The 18,695-nt window shown below is 34.8% G+C and overlaps 4 protein-coding genes and 1 long non-coding RNA gene across 5 annotated transcripts; 1 reads left to right on the top strand and 4 right to left on the bottom strand.

Annotated features, from left to right (window-relative positions):
* The first annotated feature begins 250 nt into the window (after positions 1-250).
* LOC111378069 lies at positions 251-4,147 on the top strand. The gene is made up of 5 exons (XM_023001237.1): positions 251-324; positions 1,148-1,182; positions 1,687-1,767; positions 2,916-3,138; positions 3,275-4,147. The coding sequence occupies exons 1-5, from the start codon at positions 251-253 to the stop codon at positions 3,642-3,644; spliced, it is 783 nt and encodes a 260-aa protein (XP_022857005.1). The 3' UTR covers positions 3,645-4,147.
* A 1,344-nt stretch (positions 4,148-5,491) lies between these two features.
* On the bottom strand, positions 5,492-5,995 carry LOC111378050. The gene is made up of 2 exons (XR_002699807.1): positions 5,852-5,995; positions 5,492-5,750 (listed from the first exon to the last, which is right to left on the bottom strand). It is a non-coding gene; the product is annotated as an uncharacterized LOC111378050 (long non-coding RNA).
* A 7,071-nt stretch (positions 5,996-13,066) lies between these two features.
* Positions 13,067-14,205, bottom strand: LOC111378068. Its single transcript, XM_023001236.1, has 3 exons — positions 14,139-14,205; positions 13,707-13,878; positions 13,067-13,514 (listed from the first exon to the last, which is right to left on the bottom strand). The coding sequence occupies exons 1-3, from the start codon at positions 14,203-14,205 to the stop codon at positions 13,067-13,069; spliced, it is 687 nt and encodes a 228-aa protein (XP_022857004.1).
* A 2,323-nt stretch (positions 14,206-16,528) lies between these two features.
* On the bottom strand, positions 16,529-17,556 carry LOC111378067. The gene has a single exon (XM_023001235.1). The coding sequence runs from the start codon at positions 17,465-17,467 to the stop codon at positions 16,529-16,531; it is 939 nt and encodes a 312-aa protein (XP_022857003.1). The 5' UTR covers positions 17,468-17,556.
* On the bottom strand, positions 17,519-18,568 carry LOC111378065. Its single transcript, XM_023001234.1, has 2 exons — positions 18,464-18,568; positions 17,519-17,742 (listed from the first exon to the last, which is right to left on the bottom strand). The coding sequence occupies exons 1-2, from the start codon at positions 18,549-18,551 to the stop codon at positions 17,519-17,521; spliced, it is 312 nt and encodes a 103-aa protein (XP_022857002.1). The 5' UTR covers positions 18,552-18,568.
* Between the last annotated feature and the right edge of the window lie 127 nt (positions 18,569-18,695).

Raw genomic sequence — 18,695 nt, 5'->3', positions numbered from 1 at the left:
AGAGTGTGAGAGTCGGGAGCGGGAATTTGGTTAAGGTTTAGAAAACATACCTTAAATTTTGTGTGAATGAGCTCGTATATATAGAGAAGTGAAATGAAACGAAATGAAATAGACCAAGCGGGTCATGGGCCGAGTCCAGTCAAGTCCAAAAGAAAGGCCCAATGTGACATGATTTATATGTATAGCAGTAATATTAAAACTATAAATATTTTTAAAAATTTAATTTACCAAAAAAAAAAAATCATAAAAAATGGGTAATAGCATCAAAGGTTCCCAACCTTTGAAACTCGTTTGCGCTTCTGCTCAGCAAGACATTTTCCATAGGTAAGAGTCTATTTGAGGAAACATTCATCGTTTTGAAGTTTGCTCTACGAAGAATCCTTGCCTCCAAAGTAAGTACAAATTCATTTTAGTGTACAGACTTTACAAATTTCCATTTGCTCTATATACTTTCACAGTCTCATCACATCTGCATCAATCCATTCATATTCCGTTGATAGCGAAGTAACATCAACATGAAGAGGATACACTGCAAGTTCGTAATCATTTTTTTTTTTTCTGAGTGCTATATAGCACATCATAGAAATACGTTTGTAATCTTATCTAGTGCCGTTTGTTTATCAACCTCATAGTGTATAGATGCAGATTTCTTCACTCGTTCAATCCTTAACTCGGTATGTATTTTATGTACGAGCATAGAGGCCCATAGTTTCGCCATTGCATGTGATGAAATGTTAATATCACCTATATCTACAACAATTATAAAACTGAATATAGTGTCGTTCATTGAGATACTGATATAGATTGCATGATATCAACGAAATAATAAATAACAATTCTATTGTAGATAGCATACATATCAACATAACCACGAAGACACTAATGTTACTTGAAACATAAAAACATTCATCACATTGCATCATACATTTCATACTCTAATTTGGTACATATGACATTAATGTTATCCATAGAAAAGAACCAGTTATATCTATCCTAAACTGCAGTCGACAACAGCGTAATTTTAGGAATTTTTATCCATAGAAAAGAACCAGTTATATCTATCCTAAACTGCAGTCGACAACAGCGTAATTTTAGGAATTTATATATTAATTAAAATCTTTTACAATTTATCGTTTATTATGACCAGTTACCCAAAATGTCGCCCTCTTAGTGTGAAAGTGGGTTTGTTAATCTATATTATAATATATAGTAGTTTTTATATTTGAAAAAAATAAAAATGGATGTAGTGTTTCTAGAATTGTTATTTCGGACTGGTCTAGAAGTTAAATTTTTCTATGGGAGTGGATGTCCTCAACTAAGATTTTGATGGATTTTAGAATATTATAAATCTTAAATCTCCACAAATTCCATAATAATCAAATAAAATATAGTGAAATTTCAAAAAATTTGGTTATATGTATTTTTAAACTTGAAATCCATTCAAATCAATTAAAATCTCTCTATTAATGAAATATTTATAAATCCACTGGTCATTCATGAATTTTAAAGTATTGCATTGAATTTCATTAAAATCTTAGTTGGAGACACTTAAATTTTAATGGATTTTATTAAAATCCATTGAAATCTTAATTGAGGATACTAAATTTAGAAAGATCTTAAAAGCCACCACAATCTCAATTGAAGATACTCCTATAAAGATTTGTACAATTTTTTTTTATTCATTAGGGAAAAGAAGAGAAATCTCAAAACCTAACAATTTTCACGAGAACCCCAAAATGAACCAAGTTTTGAAGTATGTCAATAGATGTAATATTAAAATTAAAATTCAATTACTTCGATTAAAGAATCCGTGAAAACTTTACTCAATTATAGAAAGAATTGACCAAAACTTGTTTGTAATTGATTTAGTATGGCATCTAGCCATGCCTACTCTACCGTCAAGTGTTTATTGAGGAGTGTATTGTTATTTCGCCACCATTTACACAATTAGTCCAGAAAAACTAAGGGATTTCAATGTAGATTAAGTTTATTTAAAAATTAAAATATTTAGTTTTTGCCATAGCAGAGCGAAACATTATAGACAAATAAATAGCAAGAACTTTATTCTCTTCAAATTTGAAGTGGCAAGAGAATGCAAATAATCAACAATTCTTTTCGTCCATTATTTTCAAACACATTATAATATTGGATTATACATACTTGATGAGCTCTACTTTGGAAGCGTTAAATGTGCCAAGTCGTGTCTAGCCAACCCAGTCCGCTCGACCCACCATATGAGGCTTCGTGATTCATCAACTTTTTTATTATAATTATATCTTTCACTCATTGCCCTTGTTTGAACCCCATTTTAAGTGAAAAAATACATTTTTAAATAGTGAATGATGGAGAATGTGTGATTGAAATTAAGGAAAAGTTTTGGGTTTGTGTGTAATATAATTTTATTGAAAAATGTGTGGTTGAAAATGAATTTTTGGAAGAATGAGGCTCAAACAAGGACATTATAACGACCTGACTAATGACTCGTTCTAATCCCCACTTCACTCTTAAATCTAAAGAAATATATGTGTCGGGCGAATATATGTATGCACATCAACGTTTAGAACATTTCTATTTTGAAACAAGAGAGTTTTCTATTGAATTGATAGGATTTTTGAAGGAATTGTAAGTCTATTAGACTAAAAAAGAAAGTCACGTTCTTCTATAATGGTCAAGGCAACCATAATTTTTTATTTTTTTTATTTTACTTTGTTAATGTTTTCTAATTCCTTCCGGGAAATTAATTTCTTATTTTTGTTTTAAATAGGGAATTTGAGAGGTTCTCATCCGCCGCATAAAACACTAGCAGTCCTTTCATATCCTCGCAGCGATTAACCATCTAACGGCTATAATTAGGGAATTCCAATTTTCAGAAAAAGAAAAAAAAAAATTAGAAGCAGATAATACAAAATTTTAAGCGTATCAGAGGGTGGGACTTGACAAGCTTATGAGAATAGCTGGTATAGAGGATGATGATTTGCTGATAATGTCAGATGTTGACGAGATTCCAAGCAGTCATACGATAAATTTGTTACGATGGTGTGACGATATCCCTCCCATTCTTCACCTTCAGCTCAAGAACTACTTGTACTCATTTGAGTTTAAGTACGATGATGGCAGCTGGAGAGCTTCAGTACACAGGTGCTGTTAAACAATCTTATCTAAAAGTTTAAACAGTTAGAGATGGAGACATTTATTTATATTCAACATACTCGATGTGTTCATTTCTAGTCAAAAGCACAATTTTCATATTTTATTTAAACCATATTTCTGACAGGTATCAAAGAGTGAAGACTAGGTATGCACATTACCGTCAGTCGGACTACCTCTTGTCAGATGCGGGGTGGCATTGTAGCTTTTGTTTCCGGCGTATCAGTGACTTCATATTCAAAATGAAAGCATACAGTCACACCGATCGTGTGAGGTTCTCTCACTATCTGAGCCCGAAAAGGATTCAGGATCTCATATGCAAAGGGGCAAATTTATTTGATATGTTACCCGAGGAGTACACCTTCAAGGAGATAATCGGGAAAATGGGACATATCCCCCATTCATATTCAGCTGTTCGTCTTCCTGCATATTTGTTGAACAATGCAGACAAATACAAGTACCTTTTGCCTGGGAACTGTATAAGAGAACGCGACTGAGTGTATATTATGTATCTACATAGTTTTACGCTTAAAATGACAATGGGAGACTGATGTCTGGTACATTTACTAGAATACCTCATCGGCAATGAAGTCTAGGTCATTATTTAATGAAGATCTAGTATTGAATTTGGTAATATACAGATTACTGATTACTGTTATTGTTGTGTCATTAGTGATAGAGGTTTATTTTCGAATTTAATGAATAATGCTACTTGTACATAATGGAATTTCATATAGGAATGATCTCCTAAGTATCGGTATTTAGCTTATGTTAAGTACTGGTGACATGGCACGCCATTTAATTGGTGAATCATTAAAATACATGGGATCTGCCATTAACTTATTCACCAATTAAATGATGTATTATGTCAACGGTGTTTAGGAAAACATTTTCATATATATAGCTTATGTTAAGCACCGGTGCTTAGGAAATCATTCTTATATAGCACAATCGTTAATGAGCTTGTTCAAGAAATGACCATGAAGGGTTGCTTTGCTTAGGTGTTGGTGTTCTGTATTCTATGACCAGAATTACATCAGAGCAGAGTGAAATTTCTAATTCTTTATTTCTTTTTTTTGTTCTGATGAAAAACTAATTTATGTGCATAGTTAGGCCTCAATCTTTAAAACTAGTTAATGTCCCCAACCTTCCATTATCGTTGCACAAGTAATCTGATGGTATTAAAGAATCTGATGGGATTAAAGCTGTTCGTTTGACGGTCAAAATAACACGTGTGAAGATGATCCTATAATAAGCATCTCGCGCCATAATTGTTGTGAAACTCAATGGTTAAGCAACTCTCTCTTTTTGAGTTATTTGAGGATTTTATGATTTTGTGGCGTTGTGAACAAACAAAATAATAAAAAAAAGGGTCGGAAAAATGGACATGCAACTTCAGCCTCCATATTGTCGGGTCTTCCATCCCTTAATATTACGTGAATGAGAAAAATGTAGAGATCACATGGTAACCGGTACTTCAACGAGCCCTTTGCTCAAGCTTCTATTGAACCTTTGGAAATGAATTGACATTCAGGACAAATTTTTCATGGAAACAAAAGTATGTGGAGCACAATTGTGAGGGTAAAATAGACAATAATCGTGTTAAAGAGTAATTTTTAGATGAGAATTTAAGTTTTAAAAAGTACTCTTTTAAGTATTATTTAGAAACTTTCAAGTTGTCAAACCCAATTCCAACAGTAGCAGCATAGAACAAGAACTTAATCTCCTTGTATCATTCTCAGTTCTCACCGCCCCAACTGAAAAAGTACACTAAAATCCATAGCCTTTGTGCATATAACAACAAAAGTATAGGAGTTTAGAATCTTGCTGTAAATTACAAAGAATTTGGTTACAACAAGAATAGCTTTGTTTATAACGAGTTTTCAGCAACCAAGCCAACTACTAAAGTGGGAAACAATAGCCAAATTGTTAGGAAAAATTAATTAAATTGGTAAAAAGTAATTTATAGACAATTAAGATACTCAAGAGAAATTTGAAGATCTATCCACAAACTCGCATCATCATAAATTCATACAAAAAATCTACTAATCTCCTACTGAAATCAGATAATCACAAATGTTTTAAAAATCGACCCGAAAAAGAGAAAGGGTCAAGGTTAAAAGGTTGAACCAGAGTCAAACCAGAATTGAACCGGTGACTTATAAAATCAAAATGAAAAATATACATTTATAAAGGAGGGGAAAATGAAAAGTAAATATTGAAATCAAATCACAAAACAATTAATTACAATCAACTAAGTCAAGTGCTATTCAATCCAATTATATAATTTAAAATAAGTTAAATAACTGAATAAGTCAACAATATAAAGTAAACAATAATCTTAATAAGTGAATAACATGAAATCTTAAATAGCTAAAATTTAAAAGTTTCACATCAACTATCACCAATACAAAAAATGTCATGTAATAATTGGAACAAAAAAGTGCACTAAACATAAAATATTAAATAGTTAAATTTTACCTTTATCATTTTCATCCATAAGTCTCATTCCTCGATCACTTCCACGAAACGATGAATAACATCCATTGTATCTAAATCTCCCATCTCTTGAGTATTAATCTCATCCGTATTTTCATTGTCATCTAAATTACAAAATTACGAAACAATATGTTAGATAAAAATACTTGACTAATATTAAAAAAAAAAAAAAGATAATAACAATAAGTTAAGATTATTTATGAACCTTGAACGTTATCATCAATTTCACGATCATAAACATTGGAAATTGCATTTTCTTTATAAATGCATTATCTAAGTCTTCGTACTCAAAATTCTGTGGTGGCACTTCTTTCTCTATCCAAAAGTTTGTCTTGTTAGTACACTCATAATCAACTGGATCATAAGACCACTTCTTATAATAACGCCTATAAGATCGTAAATGAGTAGTAGTTAGATAAAGAAAATATATCAAATAAATGAGTCGTTAAAATAAACTTTTAACTTGGTAAAAAGTTTAAGATTATATACCTATTCTTCAATTGCAAATTATACGTAACATAGACAAGATTGTTGAGTATTGATGCTCCAATCTATTTCTTTTTTTGTGTGAATACGTTCAAAGACACTCCAATTCCTTTCACGTCTCGAAGAAGAAGCTATTTGACCAAGTCTTCGAACAGCTATCTTTTGTAAAGTTGGAGCACTAGATCCACACAATTTCCACCAGTCATCTGCATAATTTAATAAAATTAGTTTCAAGTGCTAAGAACTATTAAAAATAAACAATAAATAACTAAAAACAATTTATGTAACGCCCCGACCTCGTGTGGATCGGAACGCTACTTATTTTACTTAACTAACCTGTGGTTTAGTCATAAAAAAATATGTTTTAGCGGAAACTTAATTTTTACAAATGATAATTTTAACAACAACCTTTCAAATATTTTAAATAAAACACTGAATAGAAAAAAAGGGAACGTAATTTATTTGAAGAAAACACAACTTGTTCTCACATTTAGCGTTATTCAAATACTTTAAAGAAATAACATTGAAAACGTTCACAAAAATAAATCTAAATAACTTGTTCATCGGATTTTCCATGGGCTCGTTGCACCACCCTCCATCTTTTCCATCATCTAGGCCCAAGGTAGAATCATATTAATTTTTAGAGAAGGGGTTAAACCCGTGAGTTAAAAAAACTCAATAGATATCATTGGTACATTCGTGATCAAGCTATACATTTCAAAGCTGTAACTTTAGAAACCTTTTCATAGTAGGATTTTCGGTAGAATCCCAAACACGTAAAGTCATGACTTAACACGACGCCTCGACTAGAAGTACATGTCGTACCCGAAGGTACCATTAGACATGGAGATGTATGCCGTATCGGAGGTACCATTAGACATACAAACATTAACATAAATTTTCATTTGTTAGAAACTTATAACTTAACACGAATTAACACTTTGCACTTCTACTTACCTTGATTGATGCTTTGAACCATGTTGAAAAATGCACTCCTTTAATGTTTAAAAAAAAACACTCTGTTGAGAATTGATACTTGGAAAAACACTTTTTGATAGCACCAAAACTTCTAGGAAAAACTAATTTTCCTCTCTCACCTTTCTCTTTTTTCTAGACTTGAAAACTCTCTCTTTTATGCTTAGAAGCTTTTGTCTTTGTGTGAAAAATGTGTATACATTGGGGCCTATTTATAAGTGAAAATCTCACAACTTAAGGGCAAGTGAAGGACCTAATACTCATTAATACGGGTGCCATTTATGTGGGAGTTATAGGTTTAAGAAGGTGCTAGAAAATAGTGTAGGAATTTGACTTTTCATATTCCGCGTACTTCGGTTGATACTGTACAGCATTTAGTATTTCTATCATAACTTCTTCTCCCGATATCCAATTGAGGTAATTCAAAGTGCGTTGGAAAGCTAACTGAAAGAGCTACAACTTTTTTTTAGATATCACTTTTCAAATCGAATGTTTTCTATGTCGTAAATGGGTCTCAAATGAAACTAAAAATCTGAAGTATATTTTAGTCATCCAATATTCATGTCTTAGTGTCACTAAGGTGTTTAAAATTATTTGAGGTTTTACATCCCCTACACCTTAATTAAAATTTCGTCCTCGAAATTTATTTTCTGATTGGGCAAATAGTGTTGGATACTTGTTTTTGGCTTCCTCTTCCCCTTCCCAAGTGGCCTCTTCTATTTCATGACTATTCCATTGTATTTTGACCAATGGAATTTCTTTGTTCCTTAGTTTATGCACCTTTCGATTCAATATCCTAATTGGTACCTCTTCATAGGATAAGTCCTTTTGTACTTCCACGGACTGATAGTTCACTACATGATTAGGATCATGTACGTATTTCTTGATCATTGATACATGGAACACGTTGTGCACTGCCGATAACCCAGGTGGGAGAGCTAACCAATAGGCTACATTTCTGACCCTATCAAGTATCTTGAATGGTCCGATATAGCAGGGTCGTAGCTTTCCTTTCTTGCCAAACCTAAGTACACCTTTCATCGGTGCCACTTTCAGAAACACTTTTTCTTCAATTTTGAATTCTAAATCCTTCCTTCTTGTATCCGCATAGCTCTTCTGTCAATCCTGTGCTACCTTTATCCTTGCATGGATCTTATTGATTGCCTGCTTAAGAAGGTCCTAGAAAATCGTGTAGGAAATTGACTTTTCATATTCTGAGTACTTCAGTTTATACTATATAGCCTTTAGTATTTCTATCATAATTTCTTCTCTCAATATCCGATTGAGACAATTCAAATTGCGTTGGAAATCTAACTCAAAGAGCTATAACTTTTCTTTAGATATCATTTCCCAAATCCAATGTTTTCTATTTCATAAATGGGTCTCAAATGAGACTAAAAATCTGAAATATACTTTAGCCATCCAATATTCATGTCTTAGTGCCACTAAGGTGTTTAAAATTATTTGGGGTTCTACAATTTGACAGCCCAAGGTAGAATCATATCAATTTGTAGAGAAGGGGTCAAACCCGTGACTTAAAAAAACTCAATAGATATCATTGGTACATTCGTGATCAAGCTATACATTTCAAAGCTGTAACTTTAGAAACCTTTTCATAGTAGGATTTTCGGTAGAATCCCAAACACGTAAAGTCATGACTTAACACGACGCCTCGACTAGAAGTACATGTCGTACCCGAAGGTACCATTAGACATGGAGATGTATGCCGTATCGGAGGTACCATTAGACATACAAACATTAACATAAATTTTCATTTGTTAGAAACTTATAACTTAACACGAATTAACACTTTGCACTTCTACTTACCTTGATTGATGCTTTGAACCATGTTGAAAAATGCACTCCTTTAATGTTTAAAAAAAAACACTCTGTTGAGAATTGATACTTGGAAAAACACTTTTTGATAGCACCAAAACTTCTAGGAAAAACTAATTTTCCTCTCTCACCTTTCTCTTTTTTCTAGACTTGAAAACTCTCTCTTTTATGCTTAGAAACTTTTATCTTGGTGTGAAAAATGTGTATGCATTGGGGCCTATTTATAAGTGAAAATCTCACAACTTAAGGGCAAGTGAAGGACCTAATACTCATTAATACGGGTGCCATTTATGTGGGAGTTATAGGTTTAAGAAGGTGCTAGAAAATAGTGTAGGAATTTGACTTTTCATATTCCGCGTACTTCGGTTGATACTGTACAGCATTTAGTATTTCTATCATAACTTCTTCTCCCGATATCCAATTGAGGTAATTCAAAGTGCGTTGGAAAGCTAACTGAAAGAGCTACAACTTTTTTTTAGATATCACTTTTCAAATCGAATGTTTTCTATGTCGTAAATGGGTCTCAAATGAAACTAAAAATCTGAAGTATATTTTAGTCATCCAATATTCATGTCTTAGTGTCACTAAGGTGTTTAAAATTATTTGAGGTTTTACATCCCCTACACCTTAATTAAAATTTCGTCCTCGAAATTTATTTTCTGATTGGGCAAATAGTGTTGGATACTTGTTTTTGGCTTCCTCTTCCCCTTCCCAAGTGGCCTCTTCTATTTCATGACTATTCCATTGTATTTTGACCAATGGAATTTCTTTGTTCCTTAGTTTATGCACCTTTCGATTCAATATCCTAATTGGTACCTCTTCATAGGATAAGTCCTTTTGTACTTCCACGGACTGATAGTTCACTACATGATTAGGATCATGTACGTATTTCTTGATCATTGATACATGGAACACGTTGTGCACTGCCGATAACCCAGGTGGGAGAGCTAATTGATAGGCTACATTTTTGACCCTATCAAGTATCTCGAATGGTCCGATATAGCGGGGTCGTAGCTTTCCTTTCTTGCCAAACCTAAGTACACCTTTCATCGGTGCCACTTTCAGAAACACTTTTTCTTCAATTTTGAATTCTAAATCCTTCCTTCTTGTATCCGCATAGCTCTTCTGTCGATCCTGTGCTGCCTTTATCCTTGTACAGATCTTATCAATTGCCTCAACTGTCCTTTCAATTATTTCTGGTCTCAAAACTCTCTTCTCCCCGACTTCATCCCAATGAACAGGGGACCTACATCTTCTACCATAGAGAGCTTTGTACGGTGCCATCTCGATAGTTGCTTGGAAGTTATTATTATATGTGAATTCTACTAGGGGTATGTATGACTCCCAACTACTCCCTAGATCCAAAACACATGCTCTCAGCATGTCTTCCAAAGTTTGGATGGTCCTTTCAGATTGACCATCGAACTGAGGGTGAGATGTTGTATTAAAGTTCAACTTCGTTCCCATAGCTCCTTATAGACTTTTCCAAAATTTGGACGTGAACCTTGGGTCTCTGTCAGACACAATGGACACAGGTACGCCGCGTAATCTCACAACCTCCTTAATGTACAATTGTGCCAATTGGTCTAAACTGAATGTCATTTTCACTGGAAGAAAATGAGCTGACTTTGTTAATCGATCCACTATTACCCATACAGCGTTGTTTTCTCTTGCTGACTTCGGGAATCCAACTACAAAGTCCATTGTGATATTTTCTCATTTCCATTCGGGTATGTCCAGTGGATTTAACAATCCAACCGATTTTTGGTGTTCTGCCTTAACCTGTTGACATACCATGCACTTTTTCACGTACAACTCTATACTTCTTTTCATATTTCTCCACCAAAATGTATCTCGAAGGTCTCGATGCATTTTCGTACCATCGGGATGTGCGATGTACGGGGTAGAATGGGCCTTTTTCAATATCTCGTTTCTCAATGCTTCATCCTTAGGCATACAAATTCTCCCCTTAAACATCAGTGCTTGATCCGAAACTATTCCAAAATCCTTTCTCTTATCAGTACCAATTTCATTCTTGATCTTCAACAAGAATGGGTCATTACCTTGTGTCTCTATAATTCGATCTCTAAGAGTAGGTCGAATTATCAAAGCTGCTAGACAAGTAGTGACTTGTCCTGGTATGGTAACCACTTCGATCTGCAACTTTTCCAAGTCCTTGACTAACTCCATTTGAAAAGTGGGTAGTGACGCCAACTATCCCATTGATTTTCTTCTTAAGGCGTCAGCCACAACATTAGCCTTACCTGGATGGTAATGGATGGTGCAATCATAATCATTCACCAATTCCAATCATCATCTTTGTCGCATATTCAATTCCTTCTGTGTGAATAAATATTTGAGACTCTTGTGATCTGTGTAGATATCACACTTCTCTCCATACAAGTAGTGTCGCCATATCTTCAAGGCATGTACTACCGCTGCAAGTTCTAAATCATGCGTCGGGTAGCTCTACTCATGTTTCTTCAATTGTTTTGATGCATAGGCTATCACTTTTCCATTCTACATCAGCATAATCCCAATCCTTGCTTGGATGCATCACTGTATATAACAAACCCTTCCGTACCCTCAAGTATTGTTAACACGGGTGCTGATATCAGCCTCTGTTTAAGTTCTTGAAAACTTTGTTCACATTTATCCGTCCATTGAAATCTTACTCCCTTCCTTGTAAGCTGCGTCATTGGTCCAGTTATTTTGGAGAATCCTTCTATGAATCTCCGATAATATCCTGCTAATCCTAGAAAGCTCCGTACCTCGCCAGCATTAGTTGGTGCTTTCTAGTTGGTTACTGCTTCCACTTTCGCTGGATCTACCTCAATCCCTTGAGCAATGACTATATGTCCAAGAAATCTAACTCGTTCAAGCCAGAACTTACACTTCTTGAATTTGGCATACAGCTTCTCCTTGCGTAATACCTCTAATGCTATTCTTAGGTGCTCTTCATGTTGCTCCTTACTCTTGGAATATATCAGAATGTCATCAATGAAGACTATGACAAATTTATCGAAGTACTGATGAAATACACGATTCATCAGGTCCATGAACACTATAGGTGCATTGGTTAGCCCAAACGGCATCACTGTAAACTCGTAGTGTCCATAACGAGTTCTGAAAGCTGTCTTGGGTATATCCTTTGACTTTACTTTCAATTGATGGTATCCCGATCGTAAGTTGATCTTGAAAAATACCTTAGCTCTTTTCAGTTGATCTAACAGATCCTCGATTCTCCGGAGTGGGTACTTATTCTTGATAGTTAATCGATTTAACTCCTTATAATCGATGCACATTCTCATGCTTCCATCCTTTTTCTTCACGAACAACACCGGTGCACCCCATGGAGATACACTTGGCCGTATAAAGCCCATATCTAGGAGTTCTTGCAACTGCTTCTTTAACTCTTGTAGTTTCTTCGGGGCCATTCGGTATGGGACTTTTGACACTGGTGCCGCTTCGAGAATTAGGTCTATGGTGAATTCCACTTGCCTATTTGGTGGAATACCAGATAGATCTTGTGGAAACACATCTACGAATTCCCGTACTATTGGTACGTCTTCAACCTTTATCGTCTCCTGTATCCCTCCTGAGATGTTTACTAAATATCCTTGACATGTTTCTTTTCTCAACATCTTCTTAGCTTGTAAAGCCGATACTAGTCGAATAAGGGGTTTAGTCTTATTCCAAGGAACGAAAATGGTTTCTCTCCTGGTTTCTGAAATGATACCTCTATTTTCTTGCATCGGATGGTAGCGTAATTACAACCCAACCAATCCATGCCTAGTATTACATCAAAATCCTTCATTTCTATCATATATAGGTTTGCTTCCATTGGTTTTCCCTCAATTTCAATACTTACTGATTTGGCTATTCTATCAGTACTCAAAGGGTTGCCTGAAGGAATGCTAACCTCTAATGTACCTTCCAACTTATCACAGGTAATACTAGATTTAGCCATAAAAGTTGTCGATACAAAGGAGTGTGTGGCTCCTGAATCAAACAATACATAAGCAGGCGTATTGGCTATCAATAAAGTACCTGCTATGATGTTCAAGCTTTCCTCTGCATCTTTCTGAGTCATTGCAAAAACTCGTGCTTTCCCTTTTTTGTTCTAGTCATTGTTATCATCCTTCTTCGGGGTAAATGTGGGGCAATCCTTAAAAATATGCCCTGGCTTGTCACATCTGAAACAGACATTCTTCCCTTGTAAACACACGCCACGATGCGTCTTTCCACACTTAGGACATGGCTCTATAACTGGCACAATACTCTTGTTGGCATTGACTCCGCCATTAGCTTTCTTGTTTTGCCACTTGCTCTTTCCCTTGTCCTGGCCATTCCATTTCCTTTTACCCATATTTCTATTGTCCGGTTGATTGAACAATTTACTATATTGCTCGGTGCTAGTCTTCAGGTACCAGATAGCATGAGCTCTTTCCAACATTTTACGGTATGAGGTAAAACGATGGGACACAAGTATCATGCTTATATCTGGGTTCAACCCTTGTTCAAACCTCCTGACTTTCTTGTCCTCCGTATCCACCAGATGTGGAGCATACCTTGAAAGTTGGTTAAACTTTCTTTCATACTCAGTCAGGGACATAGTCCTTTGCTTGAGTTGGAGAAATTCACTTTCTTTGTGATCCCTCAAAGACTGTGGGAAGTACTTGTCCATTACTTCCTCTTTAAATCGCTCCCAAGTCAATTCCGCTTGTTGCTCTGGGGTCCTCGTCCTTGACATCGAGTCCCACCAGTGGCTTGCATCACCGGAGAACATAAACTCAACAAACTGGACCTTCTGAGCGTCCGTGCACCCTATTAATCGGAATATTCTCTCCAACTTGTGAAGCCACTCCTTGAATGCAAGTGGATCAGCTGCTCCATTGAAAGTAGGGGACTTGTGTCTTCTAAATTGCTCGACCACTGAAGCATGGGTTGGAGGAGCATTAGGAGCTAGTGGTAGGGATTGCGCCTGGTTCGGGTTTTGCTTGCCAAGGTCTTGGACCGCTTGGAGGAGATCTCTTATCAAGTTGATTTAGTTTGCGCGGGCCATTTTCCTTTAGACAAAACGTATGGTTCTTATTAGTTTCATACTTCGAATTCTAACAAAGAAGATAAAATTTTATTTCTTGACATAAAGGAAGTTGTTACAAGGATTTAAATCTAATCCCTATAAGTTCTACGGATCTTCTTTGGTGTAGCCTCATCTCCAGAAGAGTCTTTCGCCTCAGGTCCGGATTCTATGTCCATCTCAACCTGTGGCTCGGGCTCAGGATCATTCCCTTCTCCAGGCTCTTCTTCTTCATCAAGTTCAATTACTATCTCCGATTGAGGTTCTGAGTTTTCCCTCCATAGGTCTAGGAGTGATTGGCAATACACTTCAAACTCAAATATATTTGGGTGCTCCTCTAGCATTACATCCCTAACCGTGACTCTCATATCTTCCCATTGAGGTGGAAGGGAGTATGCGTTATCTCCATTCCAGCGTTCACCGCTGTCATGCATCTGTCATAGACATCATGTATATGTTCGTCAAGTGGACGGAGCAGATCAGTCACGTAACTCTCATAGGACTGAATGTCGATTCTACGGTTCAATGCTCCTCTATATGCCCTAACCGTTCTACGAGCCATATCTGTTGCATTTTCACATATCATAGACTTTTTTTTTACTATTGGAAAAATGGCTACTGTTACATAACATTCTACCTATAAATTCTAGCCCAATGTGTATCTTTTGAAAAAAAACACATCTTTCAAATCATTTCTAACTGACATAGTATATCTTTGAAAATAAAAATAAGTTGTACCATAGTATCGTAGAGCATCATAACATAATCTTTTCATGAAAACATTAACTTTGAACATATCTGAGCCGTAGGATGAGATTGATGAATGGATGCAAGATGTCATGGAGTATTTTAGACTTTTTCATTTTTTTAAAAAAAACATACTTGGTCTACAGAATCGGTTAAACCGTGCTCTGATACCACGCTATACGTCCCGACCCCTTGTGGATTGAAACGCTACTTACTTTACTTAACTAACTGGTGGTTTAGTCATAGGAGAATATGTTTTAGTGGAAGCTTAATTTTTACAAATGATAATTTTAACAACTTTTCAAATACTTTAAATAAAACACTAAATAAAAAAACGGAACGTAATTTATTTGAAGAAAACACAACTTGTTCTCGCATTCAACGTTATTCAAATACTTTAAAGAAATAACATTGAAAATGTTCACAAAAATAAATCTAAATAATTTGTTCACCGGGTTTTCTATAGGCTCGTTGCACCACTCTCCATCTTTTCCATCATCCAGGCCAAAGGTAGAATCATATCAATTTGTAGAGAAGGGGTTAAACCCGTGAGTTAAAAAAATTCAATAGATATCATTGGTGCATTCGTGATCAAGCTATACATTTCAAAGCTGTAACTTTAGAAACATTTTCATAGTAGGATTCCGGTAGAATCCGAAACACGTAGAGTCATGACTTAATACGAAAACTCGACCGGAAGTACATGCCTTACCGGAGGTACCATTAGACATACAAACATTAACATAAATCTTCATTTGCTAGAAACTTATAACATAACACGAATTAACACTTTGCACCTCTACCTACCTTGATTGATACTTTAAACCTTGTTGAAAAATGCACTCCTTTGATGTTTAAAAAAAAACACTCCTTTGAGAATTGATGCTTGGAAAAACACTTCTTGATAGCACCAAAACTTTTATGAAAAACTAATTTTCCTCCCTATCATTTCTCTTTTTTCTAGACTTGAAAACTTTCTCTTTTATGTTTAGAAGCTTTTGTCTTTATGTGAAAAATGTGTATGCATTGGGGCCTATTTATAGGTGAAAATCTCACAACTTAAGGGCAAGTGAAGGGCCTAATACTCATTAATATGGGTGCTATTTATGTGGGAGTTATAGGTTTAAGAAGGTGCTAGAAAATCGTGTAGGAATTTGACTTTTCATATTTTGCGTACTTCGGTTGAGACTGTACAGTTTTTAGTATTTCTATCATAACTTTTTCTCCCGATATTCGATTGAGGTAATTCAAAGTGCGTTGGAAAGCTAACTCAAAGAGCTACAACTTTTCTTTAGATATCATTTTCCAAATCAAATGTTTTCTATGTCGTAAATGGGTCTCAAATGAGACTACAAATCTGAAGTATACTTTAGCTATCCAATATTCATGTCTTAATGCCACTAAGGTGTTTAAAATTATTTGGGGTTCTACAATTTATCGCCAGGTTGTAATGATTTTCTAGTATTATATAGAGATTGCCTTCCAAAACTCCCTTCACGTTCTCGATACATCCTTATCTCCCCCATTGCTTTTGTCTCATCACCACAAATACTTTTGATTTCAAGCAAATTGAATAGACCTTGCATGACTTCTACTTTTTGACAAAATTCCTTCTTCATAAATGAAAGTAGAATTGGAAAAATAAGTTGTTGCATGTATGTTAAGACGAAGATGTTTATCCCATCGCTCCTTAATTATATCAGTGTAAGGTTTGTATAATCTCTTCTTCTTTAAGAATATATTCTTGATTCCTTTTCATGCTCTATGCATGCCATCATATACATAACATAATGAAGGTTTTTCATGTGAATCTACAATTTGTAACAATCTTATAATAGGAACCACAATTTTCACAACCATCAAACAATCTTCCCAAAATTTGTTATCCAAGATGATATAGCTCACGAGTCTTCCATTTGTGCTTTTTGAAAGCCTATAGGTTGTAAAATGCCTACTTGTTGCCAAACTCTGCAATGCTTGTTTGTGATCATAAATATTTTTCAATGTTAAAAAAGTGGTAGCAAAACGAGTCACAACTGGATGTACAATTTCCTTCCATTCAAGTATTTTTCGCAACCAAAACAAAAAAAATAAATAAATTGTGTGATTATACACAAATATTGTAATTTTCGAAACATGTAATGCAAGGGAATGTACGTGAGGCATACTACTAATATCTTTTAAAATAAGATTCAAACAATGTGCAGTATAAAGAGACCAAAAATTGTGATCATATTTGTCGTGCAATAATTTCCCTGCCGCCACATAGTTAGCAGCATTATTAGCTACCATATGAACCACATTACGAGGTCCAACCCATTCAACTATCTCAGAAAACAAATTACACATTGTTTGAGCATCTTTCACTACATCTAATGCATCATAAGATTTTATAAATACAATCTCAGAAGAACAATATACTAAAAAATTAATCAACGTTCTATGTCTTTGATCGATCCAACCATCGACCATAATTGTACATCCATTATTTATCCACTGACTTCGATAAGTGTTAACAAGCAATTGACATTCTTTCTTGCAATCTCTCAACAAATTAACACGAATGTTATTATAAGATGAACCTTTAAATTCTGGACCAATTACAGCAATGGCATCTAAAGCAAGTTTAAAATAAGGTGATTGCAAAGCATTAAGTGGAATGCAAGCATCATAAAACCATCTAACCCAAGACATTTGAGCTCTCTTTATTGTTTGGTTACCAGCTAAAGCACTCTTTATACTAGGCTAATATCCAGGAGTAGTCCTTGGAACAAANAGATGATATTTCATTCTATTAATTCCCCTCACCTTTAAAGCTATTGTTGCAATAAAGACATAACAAACTTTACCATCAATATCACGACTAGACAAGAAGTCTTCCCATGCAGGATCAGACTTTGCACGGCTAGAAGGTGTGAAACCTATAGATTGCCTTTCTAAAAATTGAGTATTGTCGTCCATCCTAATTCCTAAGTAAAAGAAATTAAAATAACCATAGTTAGACAGAATACAATTACCAGTAAAATTTTCAAACCAAAAAACCAATAAGGCAGGAGAAAAAGAGAACAAAACTCAAGTTCCTTTATTGATGTATAAGTTTGTGATTACACAATGGCACAAGTACAACCCAGAATCTAACTAACAATTATATAAATTGTTAGAACTAACATTTATATAACTTGTTAGATACAACATAAAAAGGAACTTATTGCGAGAAACCAAGCATAATATTCCTTCAACCTTCCAAACAACAAATTGTACTCCATTAACAAAAGCAATTTAGCTTATGTTAAACCTCATCAAAACAAGTCAACAATAATCCAAGAAATGAATAAAGGGCAATATAACATAATTATGTGGAGAAAAGGTTAGATTTCTGCTCTTCCAAATGCACATTACACCTCCGCAAATCCAGATTTGACAGGGAAGAAAAAAGTACACAAATTTCAATAAATTTCACATATCAAATATGAAAATTGTGATTCAAAAACTACAAAACATGAAAAGTAAATAATTCTTATCCCTAAATTAATTAGAATCTAGGAGGAAAAGACAAGAAGTTCTGAAAAAAAGAAAAAAGAAAAAGGATGAAAATCTTGTTATTTAGAAGCAAACCAACCTGCTTTAGAAGTCCATTAATGGAAGAACGAGATTTAATTGAAGAACAAAGTAGAGGATTTTAAAATTTACCTTCTATTGATGCGGCCCATTGAAGATGAGAGAAAGACGAGGGTTTGATTTCAATTTTCAATTGAAACAGGAAATAAGGGTTTTTCATTCTTTTCACGGTTTCATTCTAACTGGTAGCGGGTTACGAGCTTATAAAAAACCGACCGATTCAACGGGTTATCAAACGGTCTTTTAATTAAAAGGTTTTCAAAGCTAACCAGACCGGTTCCCAGTTTTCTCAGTTGAACCGATC

Source organism: Olea europaea, unplaced genomic scaffold (assembly GCF_002742605.1).
Source record: "Olea europaea var. sylvestris unplaced genomic scaffold, O_europaea_v1 scaffold1763, whole genome shotgun sequence".
NCBI lineage: Eukaryota > Viridiplantae > Streptophyta > Magnoliopsida > Lamiales > Oleaceae > Olea > Olea europaea.
Note: the sequence above shows the minus strand (reverse complement) of the source record. Positions and strands in the feature narration are given on the sequence as shown.